Source organism: Lissotriton vulgaris, chromosome 6, assembly GCF_964263255.1.
Source record: "Lissotriton vulgaris chromosome 6, aLisVul1.2, whole genome shotgun sequence".
Classification (NCBI taxonomy): Eukaryota; Metazoa; Chordata; class Amphibia; order Caudata; family Salamandridae; genus Lissotriton; species Lissotriton vulgaris.
In genome coordinates this window covers 1,227,883,327-1,227,898,448 of record NC_141694.1, presented here as the reverse complement: position 1 = coordinate 1,227,898,448, position 15,122 = coordinate 1,227,883,327, and the positions used below count along the sequence as shown (strand labels likewise).

At 44.3% G+C, this 15,122-nt stretch overlaps 1 protein-coding gene across 1 annotated transcript in view; it reads right to left on the bottom strand.

Annotated features, from left to right (window-relative positions):
• SYNJ2 (synaptojanin 2) overlaps nt 1–15,122 on the bottom strand; it is a 745,535-nt gene that overhangs the window by 357,296 nt on the left and 373,117 nt on the right. Inside the window, exons 6-7 of the mRNA XM_086927319.1 lie at nt 13,936–13,997; nt 9,211–9,307 (exon numbers count right to left, since the gene is read on the bottom strand). Of these exons, the coding sequence (XP_086783445.1) occupies nt 9,211–9,307; nt 13,936–13,997 (159 nt within the window). The remainder of the gene's footprint in view (nt 1–9,210; nt 9,308–13,935; nt 13,998–15,122) is intronic.

Here is a 15,122-nt window from a genome sequence, read left to right as displayed (position 1 = left end):
CCTGACGCTGTGCTCTCTCCTGCCGCCGTGTTGCCGGTTCCATCTCGCGGCCGGGGAGGAAGAGGACTACAGCTCCCAGGCTGCTCGGCGGTGACTTCGCCTACTTCCTACCACTTTCGCGCCCGGATGCGCTTAAACTCAAGGAGGCTTCCTCCGCGTCGCGGGACACGCGCGGACTGAGCCGGGGCAGAGGGCGGGCCGTCCGGGGCTGGCCGTGGCTGGGCTGGGCCACCCCCCTAAAGTTTGGACACCATCAGATATTAGGCTACCACTCTTGTACCCAGAACTAACCCATAAGATTAGTTGTCGGGCGATTCTTATAGTAAAGTGTGCTTCCTCATGCCAATGACAACTCGTTCTGGGAAGAGTACGGGGGAGGATGGCTATGTAAGTGGCACAATGGACCAGTTTATCACTCGAGCCTTTTCGGTTATCGAGAAAGAGATTGCCATCACGGAGCGCCGCCTCTCTCTTGAGCCCCTTAATCATAAACGCTCCTCCCTCGGACCCTTGGCGCTGGCAGCCTCCCCTGTACATACAGCTGAGCTTCCGGATATAGCTACTCCTAGTGCTGACCAGCTTAGATCAGGTGCCATAAGGGCTAGCCTGGAGAGGCTTAATGCCCTTGAATCCCGTAGGCATTCGGTCACACATCCAGCACTGGGGCCCGTCTTGCCTCCAGTGCTCCATGCCCCCCTGGGTAACTCTATTCCCCTTGAGGGTCCTCCTGTACAACCAGAGGTAGCGGCCGCCAAAAGAGTTAGAGCAGCACCTATTAAAAGGAAAAGAACTATAAGCTATCGAAGGGGTAGCCATCCTTAACCCCCCAAGAAGTTCAGAGGAAATAGCTCCAAGGGTTGTGTGAAACTAATGGGGCTGGGGGAAGTGGAGAAGCGGATTGCCTCTGGGTCGCAAGGAACTTCCTCGTCTGTTGGCCAGACGCTATGTACCCCAAGTGAGCTAGAGAATGTAAACCCACAGCCTACTCCCACTGTAGGCACTTTACCCCAGTCACCCCCTATCGCCCACATTGAGAAACGAATGAAATCCTTGATACTCCCGGGACTTGAAAGAGTGAAAGTCTTGACGGAGAGGCTGGATAGATTCGAGCAAGCCACTCTCGACAATTTCTTTTCACTCAAGTCCTTAATCAAATTACATTCTAAAAATCGGGAGGATGGGTCAGAGGTGGAAAAAATGTCCCAGGTGGTTCCCTCACCCATAGAGGTGAGTGTACCTAAAGTGCCAGGGGCAGTTCTTGGGGCCAAAGAGTGTGCGAGGACTGCTGTCGAAGGTGGCCTTGTTCAAACCAATGCCCCAATAAGCCCCAACTGCAATTCGAACTTGAATAGAGGGACTCAGGGTCCCTGCCAAAGTCTCCCTGCCCAGAGCAATACCATCAATAACAGCGTGGGAGGTAGAGGGGGCCAGAATTGTAATCCACCTGCTCCACCAAAAATGCCCGTCCTGGCGGAGAAGGGAGCGACTAACCCTCCCCACATTAACCTACCCCCCAGGGCCGGACTGGGACCCGAAACCGGCCCTGGCAAAGTGCTCGGCCGGCCCCCCCTCCCCCCGGGGGGTTGGGGAGTGCGACCACGCTCTTTGCTAGGGCCGGTTTTCGGCCGATTTTGTTACAGTGCCGTTTTTGCAGCTATGCTGCAAAAAACGACCCTGTAACAAAACCGCCCCCCTGGGGCCCAAAACCGGCCCCCACCCTCGCGGCCGACCGGGGGATTGCCCGGTGCCTGCAACGGCCAGTCCGGGCCTGCTACCCCCTGATTGTCAGCCTTATGTAGTGGTGCTTACCAGGGTCCCACAGCAGAAGGCGGACAAATATGAATCGTATGACGAACTTAAAAACAAAACTATGTTTTGGCTAAGGGAAAACAGACCTCTGCCTAGTTCTTTTGATGGGCAGGTTCTTCATGTCAGACAGGTCAGTTGGGTAGGAAATAGGATTAAAGACACGACAGGTGATTGCATTCTGGTTATTTTTAGGGATGATAGGGTAGCAAGGTTTATTTGTAACCATAAATCTAGCCAAGGTACTATAGGAATTAACACTCACGATCTTCGCTATTTCCATCCTTACCCAGCAATTCCCCAGAATGCTAGTTATCATACATGGTGGGGGGGGGGGTCGGGGGGGGAGGGTTTCACCCCCATGACATCCATTCCCTTAGGTCCCACATGCCACATACAGGCCTAGGAGCCTTCAGGTTGGGGCTTGGCTGTTCACTTGGTGCTTACCCTCCTGACGAGAGGCTACCTGTTGTAGCCAACACGTCTGGGTGCTGTAAGGTGTCTGAGCGTGGTGTACCACATGGGCCTCCCCATCCCCCCGGAGTTCCCTCCCTCAGCTATTCCCAGCCCCACGAACAAGCCTGTGCTTGTTTGTTTCCAACCTGTGAGTAACTGTAGGCCGATTGAGCCTGAGGGTTTACTACTGAAGTCCCGATCTGGGCCTAGCTTGTTCACGACACAGTCTCCAGTAGGGCAAGTTATAGCATACAGCGACGTGAGGATCGTCAGCTGGAACATAGCGGGTATTTCCAGAAAATTAGATCTCCCAGACTGGAAAATCTTCATTGAGTCTTTTGGGATATGTATCTTCCAAGAGACCTGGTGTTTGGAGCCTTGTTACAAGGTTGGTTATACCACGTATTTTGTTCCAGCAATCCTCCCCCCTACAGGGAGAGGTCGCCCTTCTGGAGGCCTCCTTACATGGGTCAGCATTTCTCTGGGCTGTCACATCAGGCACAGAGAAATTAATTCTCCTGACTTATTAAGACTATCTGTTAAGGGGACCCAGAGAGTGCGTACTTTGGAGATATTCAACATTTATGCTAGGGGTACCAAAGGTGGCTCACTATCCCCAACCTTATCTGGGCTAGAAGACAAACTTAGCCAGTGTAATAATGACACTTATGTCCTGGTTCGCAAGGGACTTCAATTGCACTTTTGAGCCCCTTGCGGCAGAGGACATCTTGGGTATTTCAGATGAGGATGCCAGGAGGGGTATTCCATCCCTAACAATATCGCCCATTAAGAGGTGGTCCCAATGGGTCATCCAGCTTAATACCCTAACTCTGGAATATGGTTTAAGGGCGGCGAATGGCAGATCTATGTCGGACCCTTGTGGAGCACACACGTTCAACAGGGTAGACCATTCATCGAGGATAGATTACATCCTACTCGATTTTAAGCTCTGGGCTTTATGCGTGATATGGAAGTTCTGTCCACTACGGACAGTGACCACAATCCATTATCTTTGATCTTGCACCCCATGTGGTCGCCTACAATTGGCGTGCAGGAACCTTCTGTATTGCGGTCAACTGGAGAAGTTCGTCCCTCAAATTGTGGAAGGCGCCTTAAATGGTGTAAGGTTGCCCTGGATGAGGGGAAGGTTCAGAATATAGGGGCACTCTTGGCAGGCTGGAATCACAGTCTTGGATCCCCCAGAGGTATCCTTACTTTTTTGTGACAATATCAATGCCATGGAAAAGCTATTCTTAACACAATCGGGCCCCCCCGAAAGGGAGTGCCGGAGACCCAAGGGTAATCTGGGGTTGTACTCTAAGAATTGTCGGGAGACGAAAAGGGCACTACTGAAAGCCGTCAAACTTGGGGGACCTGAGTTGATTCGTGTTGCTAGGAAGGAGTATAAGCACTCTATTAGTGATGCGAAGAAAGAGTGGGAGGACCAGTTCTGGAGCGACCTGAAGGAAGCTAGTGAAGGGAGGGACTCTAGGGGCTTCTGGGATCTAGTAAGGGCTAGGAACAGGCCTGCTGATACCCTCATAACATGTAACATCTCTGAGGAGACATGGTTTAATCACTTCTCTCTCCTTTACACTACCAATTTGGTTGTAAGGCAGGGGCCGATTAATTTACCACCATTGGGCCACTCCGGGATGAGCGAAGATCTTTCCTTTACAGCTAAGGAGGTGGAGAATGTAGTTCCAAACAAAGCAGCAGGTCCAGACGGGCTACCGGGGGATTTGCTCTGCCTCAATCTGAAAGAATGGGGAGGCTCATTTCATCTTTTCTAAATGCTACCTACCACAGTGCGGCAATCCCAGACTCTTGGAGGTGAGCTGAGGTCGTCCCGATCTTCAACAAGGGGGGTCGGGACGACCCAGCTAACTATCGTCCCATAAGCTTAATCGTCTCTACTCAGAAGGTTGCAGGAAAGGTGGTTCTTGGGAGAGAGCTTCAGTGGGCCGATGACAATAAAATTCTCTCTGACTTCCAAGCAGGCTTTAGGTCAGGCACCGGGACTATTGAGCAGTCATTTAGATTGCTGCTCATTTATTGGAAGGTGGTCGTGTTAGGCAAAGGCAGTCTTTATCTCGCTTTTATCGACCTAAAGACTGCCTTTGACCTGGTGCCCCGGGATCGCCTGTGGGAGGTACTGTCTGACTTGGGGATGCCCCATATATATTGTCTTTACTGGTGAAGCTCCATACAGGAAACTTTGCGCAGTTGAGGTGGGGTAAGCAGGGTCAGAAGACTGCTAGAATGCCAGTGAATAGGGGCGTCTGCCAGGGATGTGTCCTTGCGCCCACTCTGTTCTCATTGTATGTGAACGGAGTGATGGAGCACCTTTTGAAAAACCCATGATGCACCATCCCTGGCGGGCAAGAGAATACCAACTCTCCTATTCGCTGACAACACCCTGCTGATCTCTAAATCCCCTGTGGGTTTACAGATCCTCTTGGATAGTTTCCAGTCTTTCTGCACAAGTAGGGGGCTTAAAATTAACACTGATAAGACAAAATATTTGGTACAAAACCCCACTAAAAAGCTTGGACGGCCTCCTGTACTAAATCAGGTGCCCCTGGAAAGGGTCAAGGAATTTGATTATTTAGGCATTCGTCTAACTGACACTATGCGGTGGAACTCTCATCTTCAGAAGATGTTGCTAAGCCACAAAAGGGTTTTGGGGGCTCTCCTTAAAGAACAGCGCTTGTCCTCTTTCAAACCCATTACCCCTGTGATAGATATCTATAAGGCGAGAGGTGTTAGTGCAGCGCTATTTGGGGCGGAACTCTGTGGAACCCATAATATTGATCAGCTATCTTGTTCCAAGAATAAATTCTTCAAGAACCTGATGGCTCTCCCTCAGAGTACCTCGCCGTTACCCCTGCTACTCGATATGGGATGCCGCTCAATTAAAGACCAGGCAAAGCTTTGTCCTTTACTACTCTGGGCCCGCTTGTCCCGAACTTGCCAGTTATGCGGAAAGTTTGTTGGAAGTACTGTCGATGCCTGGTTGGTCCAAAATTAGGTGGCTTAGGGATGTTAAATTCCTGCATGGGGAGTTGGGGCTCGGGGAAGCTTGGCTTACTAGATCTGCCCCCCCTAAGTTTGTCCTTCAGAATATCTATTGGAGCTGGGTATCGGATAAGAGTAGCACTGACATTAAACAATGTAGAGCAACCACTGAGTTCCTTAGGATCAAGGACGTGGCCTTCCGAGAACCCTACCTTGACATAATTCTAAAATCTATAGATAGGGCTTTGTATTTTAAGTTTAGAGTAGGCATGCTCCTAGTGGGTAAATTGACTGCACGCTGGAAAATCCCAGCCCAAACCTCACCTTTTTGCCTATTTTGCACGTCTAGGGTCGAGTCTGTTGCCCACTTTCTATTTGAATGCCCCACCTATAAATCGCTGAGATCTAGGTGGCTAAAACCATTGTGTAAGGAGTTGGGCACCAGACACCACATAGTCGCACTGCGAATTTTGACGTCGGACACCCGGTCTTTGTTCGTGTGTGGTATGTCAACATTTTTAAGATGGGCTTGGTCGATCAGATCTAAAAGGCTTAATGACATTGTTTAATTATGGTCAGTCTAGCTAGACCTTCTAATGTATTTTACTGATGTCATGTGCACTATTTTATCTAACTTGAGAATGCATTTTATATGTTCTGGTCTTTAACTTGTTGAGCTATGTAATGCTTTAAAAATTATGTTTTATCGAAATAAAGCCTATTGACTGACTGACTGGCCTCATTTGTGCCAACGTTCCAAGTGCAGCAAACATTGGCTCAGCCCCTGCTGCAAGAGCTTCATTGACCCATCTATAACTTCACAGAGGTATAAGTATAAAATGTCATGATCAATGCTAAGTTACGTTAATATGTTTACACCTCTATAGTGGTAAAATAAGTGGCAAATGATGGGCTTGATTCGAGTCAGTGTTAGGACGTGGGGCCAACCGCCACTCATTTTTGGACACCGGTACGCATTTTTCTTATTTATTTTTTTAAACAAAGTTTGATCCAGAGCAAGAGGGAGAAAAACAGACATTCAAGACTACACAAAGTAAGTATTTGGCAACCCGACTTTCGATAGCACCGGCCCTGGCCTCCTGAGCCGAATATTGGGCCAGCACTTTCCTCTGCAAATTAAGCACTGGGAAATGCGGTGTTAATCAGCTGCAAACATTTAAGGACTGCAGGTTTTAATAACTGTACAAAGCAGGGCCGGCCTTAGTGCTGGTGAAGCCCAGTGTGAGAATCTTTTTTGGCGCACCCCACGACCTCTTCCTCGGATTCCCTCACTATCATGGCAAAAAAGCCCCTCATTCTCCATATCCCTGCTCTCAAATACAAAAATAAAAAATTAAAGCGCTGGTAAAAGCTGGCTTTATTAATCCACTCCGCTATCCAAATAAAATACAGATCTGTTCTTTGTAACAGGCATATTTACCCTCTCAGCTACTTTATGACAAGTCAAAGCTGCCACTAGACAAAACTCCCATCTCTAACGGAACATTAATGACAAGAGTTATCTTTAAATTTGTAGTGCTACCTGAAACCTGGACGCACAATGAACTCTGCAGCGGGTGCTTTTAAATAAGATTTTTTTGCTAAACACGGATCCCCTCAATTCCCCCCCCCCCCCCCACCCCCCCGCCAGGAAGTGTGGATGAGCCTGCATCACCTCGACCTACCAGCTGAAGCCACAGATTTTGCGGCATTCTTTTTTACTCATTTCCAGCCCAAGACAGGCACGAGGCTGCTCCGCTTTTTCTCTCTGACTGGAAGTAGGGTAATGCCCCCTTGTCCTAAGCAGGATCCCCGTGGTTCCAGAACTACTTAAAACATTTCTATAGCCTCAAGAGTCTGACATTAATATTATGGTTCAAAGACACAACTGAACCCCTGCCACAAATCCCATTTCACCTGTAATGGTGAGAACTGGTTTGGCGCCCAGAGCTCTCAATTAATGTATCTGCTTTATCTGTAATAAACCACTAGACCCACTTTAAAAAAGACACAAGACCCACTTTAAAAAGACCCACTTCAACTAGACACACTTTAACTAGGCAGAAGGACAGCGACTTAGGACCTGTTTTGAGCACTTTCAAACGGCATATTTTCTTTTCTACTGCAGGGAATGCCAGCTAGTGTTTTGGTGGTGAATATTTCACACATTGTGGTTTCTGACATGTTTGCAGGTTCAGAGCTTCCTGGACATACAGACCCACTGAGTTGTTTCCAGACTGCACCAATAGCCACTATCAGCCTAGAACATCGGCCTCCAACCTTTTCTATAATAAGAGCTACTTATGTTCAATGAAAATCACCCTGAGCTACTGAAATTATTAGTGTTGTAATAGTTACTACAACAGTTTAGATTACGTTAGTGGGCTCCCTATGCCAAATTACCAGCAGCGAGCACATCAGTGCCTTAGGCAGGGTTACCAGCAGAAATGTTAAAAGGCTTAGTCACTTTGGAATCTCTTTACATAGTTAACAAATAAGAGCCATATAGTGCAATGCCTGTGGCACCAAGTTCATTATAATAGTCGTCACTACTATGACCAATGACAACATTTAACACTCAAATAGCTTTAAAAAATATTTTGGAAATTCAACCATTTTTCTTCAAACATCAGTTTATGAGTTCTGAAAATACACTCATTTTCGTTTCAAATACACACTTTCCAATTTTTGGTATAAATATATCAATTCAACTAAGCAAAAGCTTCTACTTTAGCAGGCTGGGCTGTATACAGGCGAGCTACTTACAGGTCACTGGAGAGCTACCCATAGCTCACGAGCTACTTGCTGGAGAAGGCTGGCCTAGAACCAATGGCAAACATGCCACAGCATACTTGATAGGTTAGGGCATTTTGACAGGCATCTTAGCTCCATTGACTCGTGGATGCAAACAACCACCCACTAAAGAAGTTACATTTGAAAACTTCTGGGAATCATCATTTAACTACACTTCCAAAATTAAGGCTGATGGGAAGAGATGCCATGAGCATGAAAGCAAATGATTATTTTTTGAAATGCAAACAGTTACACCAATAAATACATCTTGCTGAGATCTAATGGTTGCAGTTCTCAGTGATGGTTTCTCTAGGTCAGGGTGCAAACATTCACACAATTGCATGCGATTTGAAAGAGCTGCCAGTTACCTGACATTACGACTAGTACCTTCACACAGTGATGCTTTAGGGCATGGGCAAACAAATGGACAGTTGCCAAGGGCCTCTCCTTCCAAGGGGTCCTCTGGGAAAGTGACATTTCTCTCTAGCTCACTTCTGTGTATATCTGTATTTTTATTTATCTGAATGTATCATTCAGTGTTGTTAGGCAACACAGGGTTTGAAATAGCAAAAAGCAAAAAAATACAAAAAATAAAGTTGTTCCAAAAGGGGGGATGCGGGGCACAAATGTATTTCTTACCCCTGCCCCCTAAAATCTTTAAAATGGCACTGCACAAATTAGGAATGAATGAAAATTTTACTGGTAGAACTGGTTACACATGACCTGGTGGACAAGATACAAAGAATCATAATGGACATCTCACAGCCGGAGAGGGTTTTCTCAAATTTTAAAGACATAAATGGGCCATTTTGTTGACAGTCTCCCACTCTACAGATCGGAAAAATTACTGCAGAGTTTACAAGGTAAAAAACGAATGAAGAATAGCTTAGCAGGAGATGGCAGTAAAACCAACTGTCTTCTGCTTTGATTTTTCACTCAAAAGATCCCAAAATTGGTATTTTCTATAAGAAATGTGTTTTTTTGTAAAAGTATGCAAATCAATAGAAATGAACACACAAATCTGTACACAAACTAGACAGACAAGATACATTTGAGTTAGAAAACATGTCATTGACAACAGACAGCCCATTAGACGTTTACTTCCTGAGATGTCATAAAAACGGAAGTAGAATTTACCTTGAAGGCCCGGCTCAGGACTTCCTCTCCCCCTTTACTTTTCAACAAGTTAACAATAACTTGTTTTCCATACTGCTCTTTTAAAAGCATAATGTGCCTGTAACAAAAAATATGAATAAGTGAAGTTCGGCACCACGCTGCAGTATATTATACGAACATTCAACATTCAGCAGCGTTTTCTGGTTATACACGAGTGAGGAAATAGTTATGCAGGAATAAAGGGTTCTGCTGGCAATTACTTATTCAGAAACACTATCTCGAACCCCAGACCAGAATTTGACAAGTACAAGCCTTATCACACATTTCATGGACGTTTCTCCAAAAAGGTGCCCTCTGTCCATTCACATAAGTTGTTGGACCAGACAAAAAAAAGATAACAGTAGTCTTTGGCCCGTTTATAGACCCCTTTGAAATATCATTTGTGCTTTCCATAAGGTCCCGGAGTTTTTTTCTTAACTCACAACCTTCAACTCCCACAACCTTCTTTGGACAGTATCTACTAAATAGGTTTCCTTAGAGTCACCCCTTTAGGAGAAAAACATGGCCCGGATTCCTTTCACTTCGACTCCTCTCCTTTTCCCTACTTTTCTCTATGCCCATCTGCTACGGTCCACCCCAAGTCAATCAGCCAATCAACATCCAGAATCCATAGTGCCAAAACACCGGAAAAAAGATAACTCGAGCAGCGTAAACCGATGGTCTATGATTCAAGTATCTTAGCAAGTCAGGAATCCTTTCACATTATCTAGCTGTGCTGCTGAGGTGAGCGGCATCTCCAGTAGCTGAAGGAAGGTCAGAACTTCAAGTGCTGACTGTAGTGGAAGGGATGAAAAAAGCAGTGCTACAAGAGGTACTCTAAAATAAGATCAAAGCTTGCTCTCTTAGGCCTTTTCAAGGGAACAGAAGTACCATTTTTTTTTCCAGATAATGGAAGCTTTATAGGTACAGAAGAGATAGTTGAGAGAAACCTGGAGCGCTGCCCTTTGCTTCTCACAAATCCTCCCACTTACTTTCTCCTGTTACGGAGCAGTGATAGTTGACATGGTGCCCATGGGCTTGGGAATGAAAGACAAATTGGCTTGCCAGGTCCCATTCCATTGCTTCAATATCGAATGAAATAGTTGGAAGGATAAGACCGGTCATAAAAACTGTGACAAGAACTTTTGTGCTTCAACGGCCACATCCAGGAGGCATGATCAATAATCCAAGAAAAAAGGCTGATCAAATATATTGTACAATAATCAGTCAAACGCCTAACAGATTGATACACATTCTTTCATAGAGATTAAGATTCCAGGTGACAACTCTTTCTTGGAAGACTGGGATAAGAAGGCCGTCAAGATTTAAATTGTCTTTTTACAGAGTCTGCTTTAGTTCTTTAAAGGCCTTGTGCGTTGGATCCTTCCATCATACCTGATTGTTATTTTTCTGTACGAGATTTGTAAAAGAAACTGCTTGGTTGTAAAAATGTGGACTGAACCAATGGTAATTTTCCAACCCCACCCCCAAAAACACTTGCACTACCTTCTTGGTTTTGAGTGGTGTGATGTCTTGAATGGCACGGACCAGACTGAAGAGCCCAAGAAATATACAGATTTACTACCTGGGATACATTATTAGGGGTTGGCTTCAAGACCTCTAACTGTATTTTCAAATATACAATATACATATGTTTTATGCAGGCTTTATAGGAATTACCAAATACAATCACACCATCCTGACTTAAGAACCTCCTTCGTAACCCGGCTTCATGTGAAACAAACCAAAGCATGTGATCTCGTTTGGAAGACAACCAATAGAGTGGCACCCACTAGTTTCTTTTTACTGAATTCTTCCACAGTAATGTGTAAACAACCTTTGCTAAGGTCCAATGTGGTAATATTTACCTATGTCCTCATTCCATACAGCAAATCGTCTATGTAGGGTCTAGGGCTATGTCTTGCATTTTTAGACCTCAGTGAACCTCAAAATAGACACAGAAACATATGCTGTTATCCAGTGTTTGAGCCACTACAATCTGAGAGAACCACTAATGTGTAGATTTGTCAATTATTCACATCATCAAGAAATTCTCTATTTCCTTATGTACTGTTTTTCTTCAGGCCTTTGGTGATTAGTACTGATCTTTGATGCAAGATGGTTGTTGGGGCTGTATGAATGCTCTGTTCCATTCACCTGACCCAACGCAGTAATTCTGAGAAAAAGTTTGAAACTTTTGTACGGCGGTCTGCAGGTTTCTTTATTCTTGGGACAAAGGTCTGTCAATATAGCAAACTCAGGACGTCAGCTTCTGCAGTGGAAGCTAAAATGGAAAGCCTGGTTATATAAACCTAATCATATTCATGCCTGTAGGTTCTTGGTCACACCATTTTTCTCAACTGTTCATATGGTAAATTTGTTTAGTATGTCATTGATCATCTCGTTAGTCATTCTTTAAATCACTTGACTGTGTTATTTGACATGAACCTTTCCACTGGGCATGATCTTTCTTTAAATTGGGTAAAAGAAGACCAACACATTTGCCTCTGCTTGAAAGCCCTAGTGCAAAACGTATCAAATAATACAAACCGGACACCTTGATAAGCGTCGGCCATCCGAGCCAGTCGGCGTCTCCCTGGAAATTAACATGGCCCTATTAATTTTCAGGGAGACACCAACTGACTCGGATTGGCGACAGTCCGTGCTTAGCCTGTCTTTATACAACTTTTGTGATTGTCATTGTATCCAGGCCTTCTCGCTCCACCTACAATAATCATCTAGCAGTCAAAGATGTGCCCATCTGAGCAGAGTCCAGAACTCGTTTCTTGACACCCTCTCGATATGGAATACAAAGACTTAGTCTATTTAATTTTGATTCCTCTTCTCTCCCAGCCATCTCTCCTCCAATGTGTCATGATCAACATTTCTTCTGCTTCGCCACAACATGCAAAAAACATTCAAAAACACTGGTAGTCTGATTGGAAACTCATCAAAATCTGCTATCCACCAGAACCCTGAGAAGAGATTATGCCTGACCAATTAAGCAGGATGATTAATGTTTTAGGCTGGCTGGGGTGGTGCATGTGTGTAAAGCATTGCAAATGTAAGTGATGTAGTGGATTAACCGTAAAGAGAGCCAACTCATTAGGTGATGACTATAGGAGGTACTCCGATTGAGACTGCATCAGGGGCTCAAAGTCACCAATCTGGGATCTGGAAAACTAAAGTGTCATTATATGGATTTGAATATAGAAAAGGAACTGTGGGAATGAACAAAAGACTGCGGAAACTAGCTTGCAGCAATGCTTGTACAGACAACTGTACACTACTTGGGGCTTGGTGAGAAGTGATTTGTTATTGTAGATAAATGGGAGCTTATTTATCCAGAATATTGAGCAAACTGTAGAGGCTTCTGTATTGTATACACTCCTCAACTTGGAGCCATTGTGGGTGATTAGATTTCTATCAGATCAGCCAAAACAATCTTCACTGTTTCAAAGTTGAAGAGTATCAACCAGTTAGCACATTGTATTTCCTAGGCAATCCTAGGAAGAGCCCAGACACAGGCATGTTGTTCTATTTGCATCATGGACACGTTTTTTGTGCAAGATATCCTACCCAAGAACTATCCTAAGATCTGGCCTTAAAGACACTTCTGTGGCCTAAATACAAAGACCTCAGTCCTCCAGCATCCTACTGATTACAGTGGCACTGCTTCCAGCATTCAATTTCTGGCAATCCACCTGTAATGGCATCATAGTGTTCTGTGGATGTGTACAGCCCTAGCAAGCGATGAACACTATCTCTGTTTGACTGGACTACAACTCCATGGCTCCTGACCAGCAAAAGATCTGAGACTTATGATTAATGGGCAAGGCAAGAGTGGTAAGTTTCAGAATTTCAACATGCTATTTCATGAATTGACTTAAGAGTCTAGCTGGATATTAGTGTACATGTCCATAGAAACTTAAAAAACAGGCTATTGTTGTGCCATCTACATCTGAAAAAGATTGAGCATAGTCAAACTGAATGAAGCAGTTCAAACTGAATGCTGCAGAAAAATCCAACCTTCTTCCATTGCTTGTTGGTCACAGGGATGCCAAATATCGTGTGTTACTTGGTTCGGGTACTACAAAGCCAGCAACAACTTCTTCCTCAAAAGTGGGATGACTGCATTCTTGAGTGAGGTTTGGACCACTTCTTCCACAAAGGGGTAAGGGCAGTCCAGAAGATCAATGTAGGCCAAGAGGCACAGTAACAGTAATAATAATTTAAAATAATTCAGTATTTTGCTTCAGCATCAAGTTGTAGCAAATAAAATAATTACAACTCTAATGAATGTCAATGTTGAAAATCTCTCTCCGCCAATATTAATGAAGTAATGGTCCTATGACAAAATTCTGGCTGACAAGACGGGGTTTATTTCAGTTCGATAGTTTCAGAAAATACGAGTCTGAACAATTTTACCAAATTAAATACATCTTTGTTTCTTTTGTTGACTTTTTGAAAATACTTGTAGCCCTTGCCTTCTAGTATGTGAAATTCGTAGCCTGGAAAAAACATTCCTTAAATGCTTTTCTTAAAAGGTAGTTCGGATTGACATCCTCATGGCTGAGTGTACACGTTTTAGTGGCCATACACAGATGACACAAATGTCAAACATTAATGCAATGAATCCTAGGGTTGGTACATTATTTTTAGCAGGTGAAAATTATATTCACAAGTATATATTCATAATCAACCTACCTATCAAAAGCAGGGGCGTTGGCTTCAAGTCCCCTAGTTAGCTTCAGATGATGAGAACCAACCTTAACAAAACACAAATGGGACAAGTTAAAATTGACAAAATATTACATTTGAAACATGCAAGCTATGTGACTTGTTGTCTGCAGCATTCACCATCTAAAATCCCTAAATTAAAAAAAATCCTTTTTTTGCAACACAATTACCAGAGATAATTCCAATGAAAATGAAGAGGATCAGATGTGTTTGGCTTTATTTCAACAATATCAACATTAAAAAATCACATTCTAAGATATTATGCGGTGCCCTTATGTGCCGCCTATTTAAAGGTTTCCAACATAGAAATTAGTCTGCTATGTCATGGACACTGGCAAGACTCAGAGGCATCATTTTTTTTTGTGAGAACTGATTGCCATAAAATCCAGAAAAAATATCCGAAAAACAAATTCTCACTTTTTCCACAAGCGATACGCCTGTTGTACCTCCCACTGTAGCTATAATTTTGTACTGTGGGTATACAAAACCATTCCTCCCCTCACCAAGGGAGGTAGTGGCAAAAGCTTGGGGGAAAGTGACTAGTGAGACAGGGATGAAAATGAAAGTGACATACGAGGCACCATGGTGTGTGGGCACGTGGAAAAAGTGACAAGACTACAAGAATTTGGAAAATGGGACACTATTGGAACGAAAGCCATGCTGTCAAGCTCCTACATCAGTGAGGAGTTTGAAATGCCCAAGACACAATTTTTCAAAAATCTCCATTGTGTCACACATTAAGGTGTGTTGGCACCAGGGAGAGCCTTCCAACTGTATTTCATTAGAAAACTATTTCCTGGCTGAAGAGATGGTGTCAAGGGCTGACTCATACAAAACACTCACAAACAATATATATTCCCATGCACTACCATAAGTAGAAGCAAATTTATAAAAGCCATGGGAATACTCGGTTGGATGAAGAGCAAAAAGAAAAAATGCAGCTGCGAGAAGTGACGGCAATAGCCAGCTTCTGGCTTATTCATCTCAAGTTCAACACAGGGTTTACTACTCCTGAACACAAATAAATATGTTTGGACACAGACTCTTCATTGTAATTGCGAGGGTATGGGCAGGATGGCAAAATCTACAACATATTGTGGCTATGCCCGGAGACACAGGTCTTCTGGAGGGTGGCCATAGACCAAATACAAGAC